Below are 20,789 nucleotides of genomic sequence, written 5' to 3' on the forward strand. Positions count from 1 at the left end.
CCTAGCTAAATGTTGCTTTGGCATTTGGTCTGGAGCAGGCACTGCATATTTGCTGTGTGCTGTTGCTAATGGCAAGTTTGACACTTGAGTTGTATTCTAGCTGGGGCAGTTTGTATAGTTTTACTTTTTCTGCTTCTTTCCTTCTAGTACCTCTCCTCCTTTTTGGGTTTATCTACCTAAAGTTATGGTAGAACTTCCTAGCTCAGTATGTAAATATCTCACTTAGATTTTAGTCTGACAGCTAATCGCATACACTTGCCAGTCGAATCTGAATATCTCCTTATTTAGAATGAAAGAGGCTGAGGAGACTAGGCAGAAATCATGGATTCGGGGGAAGAGTGATGACCTTATATTACACTAGTGACTACATATGGAAAAGAATGTGTGTGTAAGGAGTGAAAGGTGTGTGTGTATTTAAATTATAGCAGAGTCAACTGAAACTGGTCAAGTTACAACTGGAATAGCATAGCCTTTGTCATGGTTAGTATGTTGTTAAGAGAGTTAGCTGTGAGTGCTCCTCTCCCTGTGGTAGTAATGAGTACATTAAGAGCTGTCTATTTTAAAAAAAAAAAAAAAAAAAAAAAAAAAAAAAAAAAAAAACTGCTTTAAATGGCTGCTGTAGGTATTTTTCTTCTAAAATGTTATAGGTAGGCCATGCGGCCAGCTGTGAAGTGATTTGTAATGCCTTGTGAATCACAGTATCCGAGATAAGTTGGTGAGATTACAAACAAATTTATCATCAGTTTAGACCTCAGCAATGCCCAGTAAGCTCTACAAGCTTTGAGAAAGGAAGAAAGACTGATTTGGGAAAAATGTAGAACTATTCCAAGTAGCCAGTCCATGATGTCCTGGGCCCATGTGGCTCTAATCCACAATATTACAGCCTGACAGAATCCTATGCTCACACCAGAGCCTTTGGTAGAATTCTTAACAAATGTTTTAAGGAGCAAAGCATTGTTTTCAGTGACTCCTTGAAATCACCTCCGTTTGTAAGATAATACACTGGCTACTGTATTGGTCCAGTCCTCAAAAAATAGCAAAGAACCCACAGTGGAACTGCTTCTCAACTTTTCCATTGTCTCTTCCATTTCATCTCTCACCTACCACCCCCTGTACACATAGCACCGGCACTGACACCTCTTCATTTTATTCTTACTGTGTGTTAGTTCCTGCAGCGCTCCTGAATTTTCTCATCTTTGTGCCTCCTAATAACCAGTCTGCTTAGAAAAAGCAGTTTTCTACTGAGTTGCTCCCAGCTGTTTTCTACTGAATTGTTCATCCGTCAGGTCTCAGCTTAAATGTCACTTCCTAAATTTAGGTGACCATCGTTGACTTCATACGCTCTTATATCGGGCATGATAGGCTAAGTTATGCTGCAATAATGAACAGCTCCAAAAGTCTCAGGGGCTCAGTACAGCAAAGTTTATTTCTTGCTCTCATTACATGTCCGCCATGATTCAGAGGGGAGACTCTGCTGCAGTTTCCCCTGAGACTCAAGCTAATAGGGAATAGAGGCTACATCTCACATGTGATTCCATGACAGCCAAGGGAGGGTAGAGGACGTATGGTGAATCCAGCACTCCTTTCAGAAAGTGATATATTCCCACTCATATTTCACTAACCAAAGAAAAACCCCATAATCATCGCTAACTTAAGAGAGGGTAAGGAGCTATAGTCCTACTGTGTGCCGGAGAGAGAACCAGGATGTGCATGGGATCTCCAGTGACTACCACAGCTGCCTCGCTGTCAACACCACATCATCTTGTGTTTCCTCAAACATAAAAGTGTCAGGCTTTATTATAGTTGCTGTGGCTTATTAATTCATTACTGTCTCCATTGCCTTCATTTGTGCTTGACACATAACAGGAATTGAAAATACTTGCTGAATGAATGAATAGGACAACACTCCAAGATTCAGTCCTCAGCCCTTTATTCTTCCGTTTATACCATTTTTCCTTGAAAATCTCATCCGTCTCATTTTCAGCAGTCATCCCCTGAGGATGATCTCCGTGTCCTGACTGCATCGTCTGCTGCTTACTTGATATTTCTACTTGAATTTAATGTGTAAATTTAAATTTATTCCTTCAGTATGTATTTGCTGATTACTTTCTGATAAGGCATCATATTAAGTGATATGAGCATACAGAAATGAATTCAGTAGTACTTGCCTTCAAAGGGCTTACAATCTAGTATAATATAGGGAAGAATACAGTGCATCCATAATATATAATCAATATATAAAATGCTATACTGAAGAAGAGAGACAAGTGACTTATGGCCAAATGGAATTAGAACTTGTGTTGTTTCAACCATTGAATCCATTGAGCAAATATTATTACTAAATACTCATCTATGCTGGGTACCGGGGAGAACATGAATAAAGTTTTTATCTACCTCACAATCCAGTGAGGAGACAGCCACAGATGAAAGGGTAGATGAGATTTTTGACACAATTGGGAGGTGCAAAGGAAAGCAATTAGAGGCATTCGTTCATGCATACAGCAAATATTTATTAAGCACCAGTAAGACAGCAGACCCTGAAAACCGAATACTAAGGAAGACGATTCCTACCTTAATAGACAGTGTTTGGGGGAAGAACTTACCATCTAGATTGTCAGCATGAGTTGCTGTTTTGTTTTGCTTTTTTTTTATTGTTCACCTTTGAGAATGACTTTTTGAACATAGAAAATATCTAATTGTGTATCTAATTGGGAGGTCAACAAAATCAAAATTCAGTATTTTGGAATTATACAATTTAAAACCTAGCCTTTCAACACAAAGGAATTTGCATTTCTTTGCTATCTTAAGATAAGGTGCTATTATCTTTTGTCTAGTTCTAAAGATACATCTATCTAATCCTTTATACCTTACTTTAATTCTTTTGTAAACACTTTGGCTGTTATGGTTTGATCTGAGTTGACAGAATTCTGTGTTTTCAGTGTTATTCCTGTTTGACAAGGCCACAATTCTTATAATCAGACGATATTCCGTTTCAGATATTCAGTTTCATTCCACACGACACTTGTGGCTCTCTCTAGCTCTTGAGTCACAGCACTGAAGACATGCTCCTGACGTAGACGGGAGAGACCATTATGATAAACTTGATGGATTTGTCAGTTGATTAATTCCTGCTATTCCTCAGCATGCGCCAAAGTGACACTTCCAGCTCTTGGAGCTGCAAACAGCATTCCCCTGCTCCTTGCTCAGCCATGATCCAACTGTGACATCTTGGGCACGTCATTTAACCTCTTTGAGCCTCATTTGACTCATTTTTAAATTGTGAAAGCACTCTTTACATTCTGAAATCCTAATATCAAATTCTAATTTTGTGTAGTCTGAAATAATTAGTGTTTTACTATCTTTTATTTGAGCGTTGGTTGGTCAGCATTAACTAAATTTTTCTTCTTGGAAATTGTAATTATGGCGGACAGTAAGATAATAAATGATTTTGCTTTCTTCTAGATCTTCGATGATGCATACAAATCCCAGCTCAGTTGTGTAGTTGTGGATGACATTGAGAGGCTGCTTGGTGAGTCATAACTTTTGCCATTGGTTCCGTCCTTGTCACATTACAGCTAATGTGTCATAAGAGAAAAATACAGGTGTTTATAAACAGTAAGGCAGTAGAAAAACCTTATATCTGAAGTCAACAATGATATTTATAAATACATGTATAAATGTATAAATACATTTATATACATCTTATGACCATAACTAGGTTATAAACTTCTTTCCTACAAGGGCCCTGTCTTACGTTATTTTGTATCTTCCACAGAGTTCCCTGCCCATAATAAATGGTTAATGATTTTCTTTAAAGGATATATTTGCTATATAGATAAAATATCTCTGAACTACCTCTACAGAGCTTCTACTTATAAACTTTGATAGAACAAAAGAAAGAAGGATTTAGGAGTGGGTAAAATCTACAGACTGCCTGTAACACCTGGAGCAAAAGTTAAACTCTCTGTACCTCAGTTTCTGCTCATATAAAATAGAGACTGTATTTTCTTCCTTACTTATCCCACAAAGTAATTGTGAAGACAAAAATGAGGTAAATGTTGTTGCAAACACTCTGAAAGTTAAAAGTGCTCTTCAGTAATTTTTAAAAACGTCTGTTAAACATCTCCTAAGTTTAAGTGTACTCCTGCAGACAGCAAGGATGAAGACAGTTCGTATACTCAGCTTGTAAGATAGATTCTACAAGTAAATGCCAGAACAGTGTCGTTACACTTACATTTTATTTCATCGCCCCCCCCCAAATAAATCTGGAGTAAATTCTTTGTAACAGTGGCTCAAGGTGTTGTAATCAACTGGATTGAAATAGACCTCATCTGCTAACTTAATAAACATCATAAAATACTGCCAACACTTGATCAGCTAACCCCTTCTAAGGGGTCCGGAATGCGCTAGTAATGATTGCACGTTAACTATTCTTGCTATATTTTTCCCATGATTTTCAGACATTGGCTTTACATCCTCCTTTATTTATTTATTTCCTCCTTCCTAAGACACTGTTTGTTATAAAGCAAAGCAGGTATATCTGTAAGTTCTTCTTAAATTGATAGTTTTATCTAGTGACCTGAGTTTTTGGTTTGCTATTTTTGATACATTTTAGCTCAGTTTATGGGATTATTTCTTTAAAAGCTTTTAGGCACATACTCATAGCTCTGTGTAAATTCCTTTATCTAAACACAATTGAGATGTGTGGTCATAGCAACACTGCTATGTCAGGAATGTGTGCCCTCTGCGTATATTTTCACTTGTGTGAATAGTTATTATCTTTACTTGTTTGTTCATTTATTCAGTAAGCATTTGCTGACCCCTTACCACTGTGCTAGAATTACTAGCGGCTCAGAAAAATAAGTAGTAAGATGCCGTCATTATCACATACATTGACAAAAATTAATACAAAGTAGAATGTGCCATGTGTTCTAGATATTCAGAAAAGGGAAGGAACGTTTTTGACTTCAGAAGGCAGATGCTTTGACAGCAGCTCTATGCACAGAGCAAGGATGCATATGGAACATGCAGAGAAGACTAAGCAGGTGTCAACTGTGTTGAATCTTGAAGGATTGGTTGAAGTTTAACAAGTAGAAAGTTCTTTGAGAAGTTCACTGTTCTTTACCTTCTGAGGACCAGTCTTAGTGCCTTTACCACCATTTCAGTTATATTGAAGCACCTTCCTTACATTATCATTACTTGCCTAGTATCATATTTTGTTACCTGTGCACTTACTGTATTGCCACGGTTTGTAGTAATTTCTTGGAAATATTTAGTAAGTACACCTGGAGATGTATTCCCTCCTTAAAAAAAAAAAAAAAAAAAAAAAAACTGTCTCTAAATATCAGACAAAGATGTCTCCATGAACTCAAAATGGGTAGTTGAAGCACTTTAAAAATTTTTACCAGTAACAGGAGTTCCCGTCGTGGCGCAGTGGTTAACGAATCCGACTAGGAACCATGAGGTTGCGGGTTCGGTCCCTGCCCTTGCTCAGCGGGTTAACGATCCGGCGTTGCCGTGAGTTGTGGTGTAGGTTGCAGACGCGACTCGCATCCCACGTTGCTGTGGCTCTGGCGTAGGCCGGTGGCTACAGCTCCGATTCAACCCCTGGCCTGGGAACCTCCATATGCCACGGGAGCGGCTCAAGAAATAGCAACAACAACAACAACAAAAGACAAAAAAATAAAATTAAATTAAAAAAAATTTTTACCAGTAAGAGTTTTTATGTATCATTTTAAGCATTTAAGTTATTGAAGATCTTTTTCTTTTTTAAAATGTGTGTTTGAAATTCCCACTGTGGCCCAGGGGGTTAAGAATCCGACTGCAGCAGCTTGGGTTGCTGTAGAAATGTAGGTTCACTCCCCAGCCCAGCACAGTGGGTTAAAAGGATCCAACATTGCCTCCTCTGTGGCATAGGTCTCAGCTGCGGCTGAGATTCAGTTCAAGGATGTTTCTTTCAAAAAAAAAAAAAGTTTATTTTTATTTTTATTTTTTTGGGCCATGCCCATGACATTCGGAAGTTCCCAGGCCAGGGATCGAACCTAAGCCACAGCAGTGACAACACTGAATCCTTAACCACTAGGCCACCAGGGAACTCCTGGTGATATTTTTTCTTGAGCATTAATTGCATGACTGTTATTTAGGACTGTTGATGCAGAAAAATCTGAATGTTTGGAATATGTGCACATATATATTGAATTTCTAAACAATAACAATGCTTCTCTTCCAGATTATGTCCCTATTGGCCCTCGATTTTCTAATCTGGTATTGCAGGCTCTTCTTGTGTTACTGAAAAAAGCACCTCCTCAGGTAAAAATAATATAAGGAACATTTTCACAGAGTTTTCTCAGTAAATTATACATTGGTACGCTCTCTGAATAAGCATGTAAAACTCTCATGTTGAAGGGATTTTGAAAGGTCATCTGATCTGGCCTTCTGTCTTAAGGTAAATGATTTTCTTAAAAGTAATCAGAGAAGTTTTTCGTTCCTTTTCTGAGGATCTCAAAATCCCAGTTTCAATTAGTATTCTCTTTTGTTGTTTTATAACTTCACCACCATATTACACACCCCTACCCCACTTCCATCTCTCATAAGAGATATTAAATTAATACATGATATTAATGTGGAAAGGATTAAACATGTCTCCATTTGTTTCATTTATTGTTTTTAGGTTTTCCTAAGAATTGTATTTGGGGAAATTTATGTCCTATAGGGAATTTTGTTTTGTTTTTAATTTTTACACATGAGCTTAAGTTATTTTTCTTGTGTCATTTGGCACTTTTGAAGAGTGAGTTTTTATATCTAGGATCTTGGTTTGTGTGGTTACATCTTTACTGATGTGGTTGTTGGTGACTGGTGATTTTGATAACACATCTAAACTAACCTATGAGGGTTGGTTAAAAATGCTAATTATGTAGAGGCTGCCAGAGCATGTTTGGCTATGACACAAGACACAAATTCTCTTGACTGGTTCTGTGTTCTACTCCCTTGAAGAAATGCCAATCAAAGGCAGATACAAAGGAGTGAAGCACTAACTTAAAAAACATCTTAATGTCTGTATGGGAATCTCATATTTGAAATTAGAGATATAAACTAAGCTATATGGAAAATATTTAATGTTAAGCTGGTGAATCTAATTTTTAATTCAACAGCTAAAATTATATGTGTGTTTGAAGGTAAAGAATTTTTAGGAGGTCAGGATTTTCTAGGAGTTTTTTTTTTTTCCTAGACTAGTGAAAAGGAACATAACCTACAACAACCTTGAAAATTTACTGCACATAAGCACTGTGAAAGGATATTTTATAATTATTTTTCTATGAACTGTCATTCCTAGGCATTGGAGTTTTAGCTTATATTAAAGCTGAAATTAGGGAAATGACTATAATTTTCCTTTTCCGATTCCTTCAATAAATGTGTAGATAGATATATCTCAAGCTGTTGGAATAAAAGTAAATAACCTCAATAAATAAATTACATGTGTGCAAGCACAGCCAAAAAAAGAGAAAAGAAATGAAGTGCTGATACATGTCATAACATGAATGAACCTTGGACACATGCTGTGTAAAAGGAGCCAGTCACGAAAGACTACGTATCGTATATTACATACGATTCCATTTATACGAAATATCCAGAACTGGCAAATTTATAGAGACAGAAAGCAGATCAGTGGTTGCCTAGGACTGGAGGGGTCGAAAGGGAGAATGAGAAGTGTCTACTGCCAGTTTCTTTGGGGATGATGGATATGTTCTAAAATTGATCGTGGTGGTGGTTGCCGTCTACTAAAAACCATTCAGCTGTACATTTTAAATCAGTGAACTGTGTGTTATGTGAATTATGTCTTAATAAAGTGTTGCCAAAAATAAACAGATAGAAAGACAGCTGGATAGATAGTCTTGGAAGCTACTTAAATGATGAAAGGAGGATTCGATAATCGAGCTAGATGTAAGGAGTGAGCACACAAGGTACGTGGCCCAGCTTGGGGAAAAAATCTTAGAAATGGGAGTTGGATCATTAAAAAGGGATGTGGAGCAAATTTCTCTAAGTATTGGAAAGGAAGGATGGAGGAATATGTAAGAAGTAAAACATCTGGCCGCCTTACTGATTGGAGATGGCAGGGATTCTCTGTTCAGAGACTACCAGCCTGTTATTAATCAGAATTTGGTACTCTGACCGGGACTGCTACACGACCTGCTATATAAGTGAGTGAGTGGCGGAAGAAATTAATGTTTAAAGTATTTCTAATTGGCATATAGTTACCACAATAAAAATGTGCTTTCTCTTTACCACCTTGCTTTTAAAAGTAGTTTGTGTTCTCTCAGGAAAATAAGGGGAAAATTTTCAGGCTGTTCCAATATCATGGCTGTTTGTCATTCTAAAGTAGAAGCATTCACTTTACCAAACCATTAGCTTGTAGATTTTTTCAGATGTTTTCAATTAAATATTAAAGGTATATGAATGTGGTAGAGACGCAGAGACTGGTGGAACGCTCTAAGGTTATCGCTGTCAAGAAGACAGCAATGGTGTAGGTATTTTTCTTTAAATAGAGGAACTGTACATGCGTGCAATGCAGTAATCATATCAGTCACAGAATCCTTAGTTTCGCATTTGTTGTAATTCAGCCTTCACCTAGAAAAGCTGCGTGTGCGTGTGTGTACATGCTTCAGGAAAAGAAGCCCTTCAGGGACACCATGTTGTTAGGTATCAAGATCTTCTCTTTTCTCCTTCTCCCCCTCCTCCGTTTCCCTCCCTCATTGTAAATTGGCTTATTAAAACTGGTTCACAGGCCTTCCTTTTTTCCCTTTGTGATAGCTTTGGTCTTGGATTTTCAGTGTAGGACTAAAAATGCAAGTCAGATTTCAGTCACTAGGATAATTTTCTTTGAATTTTAAATTTTTCTAAGTAAATGCATAGATTTTTAATGAACCCGGTATTCAGTGGATTTGCTTTAAATTTAGCTGAGAGTTAATTTCATGATTGATTTATTAGCCCTTTGAAAGTATAAAAAGTGGTATCCGTAGTTCATGAAGACTGAAAAACATCATCACATTTTGTTTAGCATCTTTTTAAAACCAATTAAAAGCTTTTCTAAAATGGATTGAACAGGAGAAAATAAAACATGTTCCCTAGGTCTTTATTTCAATCAAGTTTCCCTGTGTTCTGCAGGAGAAGAGATCGAGGGGGGATAGAAAAATTGAAAAGGGCTGTCCCAGCAGGGAGCCACGCCGGAGAAAAGGGCTGCTCTGAGAACTCAGCAGCAGTAGCTTAGCAAGCTCCCAGCCTGCTTCATCTACATGCAGAGTCACACAAGGCATGGGGGTGCTTGCCGTCACCACAGAGGTTTCACATGTGCTTCCCTGCTGATTCCTGTGAAAAGCTAACAATTGGCTTGGAGGGTAAAAGACCACTGCAGTTCACCCTCCCTGAGCTGGACGTACAATTTGTCCAGTGTTAGGAAATGTCCGGCTTAGCAGTGAGAGGCTTGAAGGCACCCCTCCTTCCAGTGAGATTCCTGAAGCCATCTCTTTTACTTGATGACACTGGGGCTCTTTTCAAGTTGTGCAGATTTATGGAAGTCGAGGGGAATGTGCTTTTCAGGATCAGGAGGATGAAAGCCTTAGTCTTCATGTCAAGGAGGAGGCAGTAGGGAAGCAGGGAGGCCAGGTAAATCTTCCTGCAACCTGCAGCACCAGTTGCTTTCTTATTTTCCTCATAGGTCTCTTCTGGCACCGTCTGTTTTTTGTTTTTTGTTTTTTGGGTTTTTTTTGGGGGGGGAGACAAAGTGCCTGAAAAGGAACTCCCAGTTTCCTCAAGTGTGAGAGTAGTTAAGCCATTCACCTGACTGCTTTCATGCTAGGTTTACCTGACACTCTGGGGAACCGGCTTGGAAGACCGTGCCATCCATATGCACCAGAAAAATCTTGTAACTTAGGGAGAACTACTCCTTTTTCACTTCAGTGCTTCCCAGCCTTTTTCCTGTCATGGCATTTAGAAAATAACATCTGATGATGTACTTGGGTAAATGAATGAGGCCATTCACAGCTGGCCAGAGGTGCAGCCACACCAGTGCCACCCAGCCTTCCCAAGGGCTGACGAGAACTGGTATCTTGGAAAACTTATCATTTATTCATAGCATACCACTTGGGAAACTCCTGGGAAACTATAAACTTTTACAAAAGAATATCGCTCCAGATTCATAGCAATATTACTAAGATAGAACTCCGATCTAACAGTTGTTAGAGTTTTAGCTAAAAATAAAGTTGGTGAAAAAAACAATGTCCTCGCTGCTCTGGCTCTTAGGAACATTACCTGGTAAAAAAGAAGTAGGACTTAGAGTGAAAAAGGTATGTAACATGTGAACCAATAAGACTGTTAGTAAGCTCTTTATTGGAACTTAGACGTTTTTATTTCTCCATGGGTTTCAAGATTTTTTGCTTTTTCTTTTTTTTAGGGCCAAACCCGAGGCATATGGAAGTTCCCAGGCTGGGGTCAAATCGTAGCTACAGCTGCCCACCTACACCACAGCCACAGCAATGTGAGATCTGAGCCACATCTGCAACCTGCACCACAGCTCACAGCAACGCCAGATCCTTAACCCACTGAGCGAGGCCAGGGATCAAACCCACATCCTCCTGGATACTGGTTGGATTTGTTTCCACTGCGCCACAACAGCAACTCCAAGATTGCTTTTTCTATAATCCTTGTATGACACCTCAGCGCAGTCTTACTTGAGATATGTTATTAAGAAGTCTTGAGGGTATTAAGCAACTCTTCAGGCTTTAGGTTGTTTTGGCAAAATGAGCAGATAATAGAAGAGACTCCAAATCATGCAGGCCTAAACATGAATATCTCTCTGTCTATCTGTTCAAAATTAACTCTGGCTAATGACTACAATATGACTCAATAAGATATATAACCACTTTAGGAAAGAGGTGTAGTCATTTTGCCAGACACATTCATTGTAATCACTGATGTTGTGATTTTTGCATTAGACTTCTTTATTGAAATTTGTGTGATGATTGGCAGTTTATAGCCCAGTTTTCCCATTTATTAAGTCAGTGATATTAGATGGCCACTATATTTTACAAAATCCTCTAGAAGTATACTTTTCTTCATAGATTATCTCAGAAAGTTCTATGTAAGTTGAATGTGTGTGTGTGTAGGATAGTTTCAAATACATGAAAAAAAAAAAACGGTGAAAGAAATTTGACAGGTCCTTTTATAAAATATTGCTAAAGTATCTGCTAAATAAAACCATGTTTTCATGGTGACTTGTTTTTTGGTAGAGCACATCAATAATGCATATTAATTAATACAAAAATTATAACATGGATATATATACATATATACACGTCATTTTCAGATAACTCAGAATTAAATATCTAAACTTTAAGCATAGAGAAATGCTAATGGTGCTGAGACAAAATATTCTCTCACTGCCTTAAAAATATTACCATGACATGACGTCAGCATTGGAGAAGTCTTGATTACACCATCGCAGTAGAGTCCATGAGGCTGGGAATCCAGTTATGAGTGTCCTCTCTATACCGTTTACTCAGTGTGTTGGACTTGGAGGCAGAAAACCTGAGTTAGAACCTTGTTAGCTGAGACATCTTCTGGCTTTATAGCCTTAAACTAGTCCCTTAATACCTTTGTGCCTATTTCTTCATCTGTAAAATGGAGATAATTCCTCCTGCCTTACTACCCCGTTGACAGCCAGCTAACCTAAGCTCTCTGTAAGCCTGTTGACTGCACAGATAGAAGGTATTAATGCCTTACAGTGAAAAGCATAGTTACTGAAAAGTAGGAGTATGCTGTTGTCCACAGAGAATGTCATTTGTAAAGAATCATTTTATTTAAAAAAAAAAAAAAAAATCCGGGAGTTTCCGTCGTGGCGCAGCGGAAACGAATCTCACTAGGAACCATGAGGTTGTGGGTTCAATCCCTGGCCTTGCTCAGTGGGTTAAGGATCTAGCATTGCCGTGAGCTGTGGTGTAGATTGCGGACGTGGCTTGGATCTGGCATTGCTATGGCTGTGGCGTAGACAGCTCTGATTAGACCCCTAGCTTGGGAACCTCCATATGCCACAGGTGCGGCCCTAAAAAGACAAAAAAATAAATTTTTAAAAAAAATCAGTTTATAGAGTCCTATCCTAAAAAAATGGTGAACATTTGTCCTGTGTGATTTGATTGTTCCCATTGCTTGGAGCCTAGAGATTGACATCTAAGATTCTATTTCTTCCTTTTTATTACTGTTTCAAAGTTCTTAGAGGGTTAGTATTTTATTAAGTCTGTTGTACAGAACTAGAAATGGGAAATCACAGTTGTTGTTTTTAAGAAAAGAGGTGCCTTTAGATAGTCCACAGAACCTTTTTAGCCTGTAAGATAGGAAAACTAGAGAATGTAACTACTGTATGTGGCAAATTTCCACAGAAAGTGCGTTCAGAGGTCCAAGTTGGAAGGTCCAGGTACAACTTCCCTCATTTGCAGTCGTGGGGAAAGAAATAGGGACATCCTGATTCTTCATCTCCCATTCCCTGAAATGTAGACGCTTCCTAAATCCAAAGACAAATACTCTGGTATGGGGTTGGAGCTCCCGTTGTAAAAGGGGGAATGAAGTAGAGACAGGAATTTCAGAGTTCAGCAACGTGAGGAGTAGAGAGAGGGCCGGGGCTTCTGGCCATTGTGAGACCCCGAGGACACTACCCGTTACACTTGTCCTTAGCCTCCGGGCACTGGACCACCTGCTTCCTTCTTCCTGTAGCCACCCATTGCTTGTGACCAAAGTGCCTCTTTTTTTTCTAAATTAAGGTGGAACAGAGTAGCATTTCACAGCTTCTGTCCTACCTTCCTGTCCCCAAAACAAAGACACAGATGGTTGGAGATTCCTAGGGGCTTATGCTATGTGGCATAACAACCATTGGGTAAGAAGACCTGACAAGGGGAACTTGAGCCAACAAAGGGTCCAGAACAGTCCCTCAATTGTCCTGATAGTTACTGGAATGTAGAAGGAAGAAGGCCATCATCTTTTTAAGTCACAACTTGGTCTGTAACCATGTTTTCGTCTTGACAGTCCTGCTTACCTCCCGCTTTGGAGAATGGAAAGAGGGCCTTTCACAAGGAAAGCTCCAGATAATCTGCCTAGACCAACCTTCCCTCCCGCCCCATCTTCCTTCCTTCTTTCCCTCCTTCCCTTCTTTCCTTCCTCCCTCCCTCTCTCCCTCCCTTTCCTCCTTCCTTCCTTCCTTTCCCTCCCTCCTTCCTGCCCTTTCTTTCTCTTTCCAGACCTCTTTAGAACATGCAGATGATAACATCTGTTGAGTGGACATCTCGAAGATGATGGGTCTTAACTACACATAGAACTGGCACTGGCAGTGTAAATAAGAGCCCAGGAGTTAGGAGACTTAGATTCGAATCTAGTCATTTAACTTCTGAGCCTCAATTTTCTCATTTGTGAAACAGGAACAGCAGTAATATTTAACTAATATTTACATTGTGAGAAATAAGATAAATGTTGATTATAATTCTTTGTAAATTGCAAATCACAACTCAATTGTTAGTTTCTTATTCACTTTAAAGAAAACTCTTGACAAAAATGTATAAAATCAACAGAGTAACCAACCTTTATCAAAAGAGCTAGACTCAGGCAGCTGCTGAAGAAGAAACCAGCCCTAGAAATGTCAGCAAGAAAGGGCAAAGCAGCTTCCCTTCCCTCCCCTCCAGCTGCCTGCAGTCTTGCTCCTACAGACCCTGCCTGGGCCAGCCCTGGAGCAAGTGGAAGAAGGGTGCCAGTTCCCAGAATAAGGAGGAATAATGGGACAGAAGGACGGGGAGAAGTACCAGTGAGAGCAGTGAGATGAAAAGCTCTGGGGCCATCCAGCTAGTGACCTGTTCTCTATATAAACTCAGCCTGTGTCAGAAACTGCCTGTATAACTATCAAATCACCTTCCACTTAATCCTTCCAAGTGTGATTTCAGTTAGAAAGAAAAAAGAACTGGAGGATTTATGCCCCCCCAAAAAATTTTTTTTCGGTCTTTTTTGTCTTCACCCACAGCATATGGAAGTTCCCAGGCTTGGGGTCGAATCAGAGCTATAGCTGCCAGCCTATGCCACAGCCACAGCAATGCCAGATCCGAGCTGCATCTGTGACCCATACCACAGCTCACTGCAACGCCGGATCCTTAACCCACTGAGTGAGGCCAGGGATCAAACCTGCATCCTCATGGATAGCAGTCAGATTTGTTTCCGCCGAGCCACAATGGGAACTCCCAAGATTGTTTTCTGTGGTTCCCCTTATACCTGTGGCCTCCAGATGTTTTGGGAAAAAAAAGAAAAAGAAATTTGAGCTCATCTTCCCAGTATTTTAATGCATTTATTATCCTATAAGCGTTTTTTGTTTTTGTTTTAGGGCCGCACCCTTGGCATATGGACGTTCCCAGGCCAGGGGTTGAATCGGAGCTGCACCTGCTTACACCACAGCCACAGCAGTGCCAGATCCAAGCCACATATGTGGCAGCTGGTGGCCACGCCGACTCTTGAACCCACTAAATCGAGGCCAGGGATCGGAACCTGCATCCTTATGGATACTAGTCAGGTTCTTGACCCACTGAGCCACAACAGGAACTTCCTATTAGTCCATAAGTTGATGTTTATTTTAAAATGTACCAAAAAATGATTTTTTTTAAAGAGGGGAATTAAAAACAAAAGTAAAAGGAAGTTCTTTTATTTCTCCATCTTAATGTCAACTATCTTAGACGGTATGATTATAGCTGGGTTTTTCTTCATTATTTCTTGTAACAAGCATTTATTTATAATCAGGAAAAACTTAAAACTTACCGTATGTACCGTTTTCATTTTTAACTCAGCAGCATAACTGTCAAAATGCCAGTTCTTTGCAATTAATTTCCTGCTTGCCCAACAGGTAAATGAATCTACCTTTGTATCTAAGCTTATTTTGTCTTTTAAGACTGATTTAATTTAAGATCTGGTCTGTAAAACACCCTGCAGTCCTGAGAAGAAAAGCTTGTAAATGCCTCCTGACCCTCTGAGTTGTCCTCTGACATCCACCTGGCCTTCAGCTCAGTGCTGTGCTTCCAGGCTGGACTTAGGATGGTAGAATGATGCCAGTGTGGCCAAGGTTGACCAAGATAGGTGGTGACAGTTGTATTAAGCTTCATGGAGGGAGATGGGAAGTTACTTTTCTATCCAAAGGTATTTCCTTGGAAATAATAATAAAAGTTTGAAGTATTTCTTTAAGGAATATATGCTTTTAGGGAGTTCCCGTTGTGGCACAGTAGTTAACGAATCCCATTAGGAACCATGAGGTTTCGGGTTCGATCCCTGCCCTTGCTCGGTGAGCTGTGGTGTAGGTTGCAGACGCGGTTCGGATCCCACGTTGCTGTGGCTCTGGCATAGGCCGGTGGCTACGGCTCCTATTCAACCCCTAGCCTGGGAATCTCCATATGCTGCGGGAGTGGCCCAAGAAATAGCAAAAAGACAAAAAAAAAAAAAAAAGGAATATATGCTTTTATTAGGATGTACAGTTAATAAACTTTGTTCTACGTGATAGAAATAACAAAGATGAATAATACATGGTACTTGTCCTCAAAAAGCTCATAATCCAGGACTGCCTATCCAGTTGTACAGTTTTGGCACAAGCTATGCCCAAGGTCAAGTAGCAAGTGGGGGTTAACATCCAGCCCACACTCTGCTTATCCTATGAGGTGAGAACCCTAGTGTGTGAAACTGCCCAGCTGAGTAGGGTTGCCAGATTTAGTAGATAAGCATACAGGATGCCTAGGTAAATTTGCATTTCAGAAAGATTTCAAATACTCTTTTAGTATAAGTATATCCCATGCACTATTTGGGACATACTTACACTCAGGGCTTTATCTGGCAACCCTAGCCCTGAGAAAGAGGGAAAGGGGTCCCTTTTCACTCATATGAAGTGCTGGAGCTTTAGGGAATGGGGACAAGGGTGGCTACATGGACCCAGAAGACTACTTTTTTCTGATTCATCCACCTAGGAGGGCTTTTTTTTTTTTTTTTTTTTTTTTTTTTCTCATTTATATGCAGGCTAGTTGGTGTCTCTTTCTAGAGAGGGAGAAAGGTGTGTAGAGACAGTGATATATGTAGTTAGGTTTTATAAGTTATGTGAGTTCCAGTGGAATATAGAGGAAAGTATGGTCCATTTTACCTGAGAAAAATCTGCAGATATTTCACAAATAGTAGTTCTTGGTCTGGAAAGATGAGCAAAAGGGAGCGTCGTCAGGACCATTGTCCTCTGATGAGTTCCAGCTCTGCAGCAGCGGGGAGAGATGGTGAAAGATATGCCTGCACCACAATTAGAACATGCTTATTATGTACATAGGAACCGATACCTGGGAATTTAAGGATATGTTCTGTGTACAGTCACTCATCTTAGGCTTCATACGGCATGTGCACTTTCACTGGAGGGAGGAATAGGAATTCCTAAGAAATCAAAGGCTGCATTTTTTCCAAATGAGTGAAGCTTAATGTCTTTAAATATCAATTGTTATACTTTAGCCTTTTTTAAGAGGGAAAAATGCTACATACATCTTTGGTGTCTGAAACAAAGTATGAAAAGCACTATGGTAATGAGTCAGGATCATCATTACAACCATAATCACACGGCGATTATGCAGGAACTATTGGAATGTAGAGGACTCAGCCCTGGCGGTCATTAAGTAGGCCCAGTGGGCCCTGTTTTTTGAGGGTTTTTTGGTGCTTTTTCTCGTTTTTAATGGTTTTTGCTATCAGCTTCTACTTGCAGAATCCAGGTGAGTTGTGCCAGCCTGTCTGCCTCTGACAGTCCCCCTCTTCTAATTTGCTGCGTCTTGTCAGCTGTGAACTAAGGAATAAAACAGGCAACCATCAGGCCTCCTGAGTTATCTATAAAGTAAGAATAACTAGGCCCTGATGAGGCATTTTCCTCTGAGCAGGACCACATTATGACATTGGTGGGTCTTTTTCGCCATAAAAAGTTAAAAATTTTTATTTTCTAACCTTGGTACTTAAAATATTTTCTTCAGGGAGTTCCCGTCGTGGCGCAGTGGTTAACGAATCTGACTAGGAACCATGAGGTTGCAGGTTCGATCCCTGGCCTTGCTCAGTGGGTTAAGGATCCGGCGTTGCCGTGAACTGTGGTGTAGGTGGCAGATGCAGCTCGGATCTGGCATTGCTATGGCTGTGGTGTAGGCTGGCAGCTGTGGCTCCAATTCGACCCCTAGCCTGGGAACCTCCATATGCCGCGGGAGCGGCCCTAGAAAAGGCAAAAAAAAAAAAAAAATAGGAGTTCCCGTCGTGGCGCAGTGGTTAACGAATCCGACTAGGAACCATGAGGTTGCGGGTTCGGTCCCTGCCCTTGCTCAGTGGGTTAACGATCCGGCGTTGCCATGAGCTGTGGTGTAGGTTGCAGACGTGGCTCGGATCCCATGTTGCTGTGGCTCTGGCGTAGGCCGGTAGCTACAGCTCTGATTCGACCCCTAGCCTGGGAACCTCCATATGCCGTGGAAGCGGCCCAAGAAATGGCAAAAAGACAAAAAAAATAAATAAATAAAAATAAAAAAATAAAATATTTTCTTCAACCTGAAACTTCTTTTCTTTTTCTGATTGTTTTTGGCCATGCCTATGGCATGTGGAATTTCCCAGGCCACGGATCAAACCCCCACCACAGCAGTGACCCAAGCTGCTGCAGTGGCAATGCCAGATCCTTAGCCTGCTGAGCCACAGAACTCCCAAAGACTTTAGAAGAAATTAGAATGTTTTTGTGGCCCTGGCCTCTGCGCCCACTGTGCCTAATGGATAAGTTGGCCCTACCTGTGAGGAAAGTCATTTGAGCCGCATTTATTTGGTTTCTTCTAGAAGTTAGAGAATTTTAGAAGTCAGAGAATTTTTGCGTGTTTCTTAGTTCTTGGCTATGTTCTGGATAGTTGAAATTGTCCAGCAAATTGGCCTCCAGATAAGTGAAGTATTTTAACTGGGCACATTGAATCCATGTTCTGAGAGGTTGGCGCCTCAAGGAATAAACTGAGTCATGTGGGGTCAAATGAGGGCAGAATGGGGTGAGAAGGCACGTTTTGAAATGTCTTGAACATATGAGACAATTGCAAATTGGTAGGAAACTCTGGAAAACATTTTAATAAAGAGGAATGCTCTGGATAAAAGTCGTACAGGTAGAAACCAAACGAGAAAGAAGAAATTGACCTGATTAGAGCCACGGGGTCATTAAAATAATCAAGCTATAAGCTGAGGGAAGTAGGGAAAATCTCCTGGGAGTCCCAGGCCAAGGAGTTTGGATTTGCTGATCTTGGTTAAGTTTCTAATGAGAGAGCACCTGCAAAATCTTTGGGCACTAAGAATACTGTGGCACAGTCAGTACATCTTCATTTTCTTAATTTATTTAACCTTTTTCTCCTAAGAACTCAAAGGTCATAATTTCTAGGTGATATATCTACCCAGTTCATAATTAAGAGATCAGCCATGGCTTATCTAAGTTAAAAATTACATGACTTAGAATGGACAGCAAAGCATAGTAGAAATGTCAGAGGCCTGAACTCTAGTTTCAGCTCCCTGCCTGGATGCAAGAGCTCACCCTGGTTTCTCACCTACAAAATAGCAGGAGAGGGGTGGAGAAGGAGAGAACTAGGTAAGCTTTCAGAGCTACTCTGAGGAGAAAAATCTGATGATTCTGTGTCTTTTTCATAAACTGGTACTCACGTGTTCTTTAATATCCCAGAGTGGTCTGCTCTTGCCTATAGTAATTTCTTAAAATTATTGGGGGCGGGAGTTCCCGTCGTGGCGCAGTGGTTAACGAATCCGACTAGGAACCATGAGGTTGCGGGTTCAGTCTCTGCCCTTGCTCAGTGGGTTAAGGATCCAGCGTTGCCGTGAGCTGTGGTGTAGGTTGCAGACGCGGCTTGGATCCCGTATTGCTGTGGCTCTGGTGTAGGCCGGTGGCTACAGCTCCAATTGGACCCCTAGCCTGGGAACCTCCATATGCCGTGGGAGCGGCCCAAGAAATAGCAAAAAGACCAAAAAAAAAAAATTATTGGGGGCGAAGTTTCTGCATCATGAATTCCCCTCCTTACTGTCCTCTGCCCTGCTTGCAGCACCAGGAGGATGGTTACAAAGACGGGAGACTAAGAATTTGCTTCAGGGTAAAATCTAATGGAGAGTTAAAGTGTAGTTGTCTGCCTCGTTGTAGCATGATTTATTTGAAACATCCTTCCTTTGGTATTCAACTTAAACATTTAACTACAAAAAAAAAAAAAAAAAAGAAGAAGAAGAAGAAGAAGTCACAGACATTTGAGCATGAGAAATCAGAAATGCATGCAGCATTTTCAGAGACCCCATTTTTCTCCTTTCACTGTCCAGACTCCTGGTTGTTTTTAACAGGAGTCAAATTTTTCCCTTGGTTTGGGGAAACCAAGCATTGTAGGAGATGCTTATAATACTTATCTCTCTAGCTTAAATTAATGGCTTCTAATGAATCTTACCATTTCTCTGTTAGAGAAGTCTCTATTATGAATAGTTATGAATAGCTTAGTGATTGACTAGCTAAAAGAAAGAGATAGGACAGCCTTTGTCTCTTATATAGTAAATGAATCATACATACTATTCGTTCTAGATTGACTTTAAGCCTTATTGACTTGTTATCTTAACATTCAGCACTTGGGGCTCAGAGGTACAGATTCTCTGAAACTGTAGATGAACGTTTGGTCTCATGTGCATGTTTCCAGGGCCAGAAGAGAAAATGGAACATGGAAGGGGCGATCTGCTGCCCTTGAAACCCGCGTAGCCGAGATCACTATGCATTCATTCCTTCAACACAGATGTATTAACTTCTTACTGTGTTCAAGGCATTATGCTAGCCCTGGATACATCAATAAAACCAGACCCAAGGCCTGTACTCTTAAGGGAAGACCAGCAGTAAATAGAATAAATAAATAAAGACTGTAAATGAGGAGTTCCCGTTGTGGCTCAGCAGGTTAAGAATCCAACTAGCATCCATGAGGATGCAGGTTCGATCCCTGGCCTCACTCAGTGGGTTAAGGATCTGGCGGTTGTCACAAGCTGCACTGTAGGTCGCAGAGGCGGCTCGGATCTGGGGTTGTTGTGATGTGGGCTGACAGCTGCAGCTCCCATTCGCCCCCTAGCCTTGGAACTTCCATATGCCACAGGTGTGGCCCTAAAGAAAAAAAAGAAAAAAGACTATGAGGCAAGTATGTAATATGTTGAAAGGGACGTTCCCGTCGTGGCTCAGTGGTTAATGAATCCGACTAGGAACCATGAGGTTGCGGGTTCGATCCCTGGCCTCACTCAGTGGGTTAAGGATCCAGCGTTGTCGTGAGCTGTGGTATATGTTGCAGACGCGGCTCGGATCCAGCGTTGCTGTGGCTCTGGTGTAGGCCGGCGGCTACAGCTCCAATTAGACCCCTAGCCTGGGAACCTCCATGTGTCGCAGAATCGGCCCTAGAAATGGCAAAAAAAAAAAAAAAAGACATAATATGTTGAAAGGTAGTCCATACTCTGGGGGGAAGAGCAGGATAAGGGAGATGAGGAGGGGGTGTTGCACTTTTAAACATGGGTGGGAGTAGCTCTGGTGGGAAAGGCGACACTCAAGCAAAGCCCTGACCGAGGCAGAGAGCCGTACAAGGGAAGAACATTCCAGGCAGAGGGAGGGATCTGCTGTGCGCCAGGCGTGCTGTGCTAAGAACTGCAGGGACAGAGATGAAGAAAACATGGGCTCTGCCCCCAGGGAGTTGATAGAC

General features: G+C 40.7%; 1 protein-coding gene across 4 annotated transcripts in view; it reads left to right on the forward strand.

The window, feature by feature from the left end:
• NSF (N-ethylmaleimide sensitive factor, vesicle fusing ATPase) overlaps window positions 1-20,789 on the forward strand; it is a 165,162-nt gene that overhangs the window by 129,616 nt on the left and 14,757 nt on the right. For all 4 annotated transcript variants that reach the window (XM_013980864.3, XM_084982795.1, XM_005668696.4 and 1 more), the window contains 2 exon segments: window positions 3,463-3,529; window positions 6,230-6,309. In XM_013980864.3, coding sequence (XP_013836318.1) covers window positions 3,463-3,529; window positions 6,230-6,309 — 147 coding nt within the window.

The sequence above is a fragment of the Sus scrofa genome, chromosome 12 (genome assembly GCF_054392235.1).
Source record: "Sus scrofa isolate SSC_HxYL_T2T_F1_AM1 chromosome 12, Sscrofa_HxYL_maternal_Yorkshire_Landrace_v2.0, whole genome shotgun sequence".
Lineage (NCBI taxonomy): Eukaryota > Metazoa > Chordata > Mammalia > Artiodactyla > Suidae > Sus > Sus scrofa.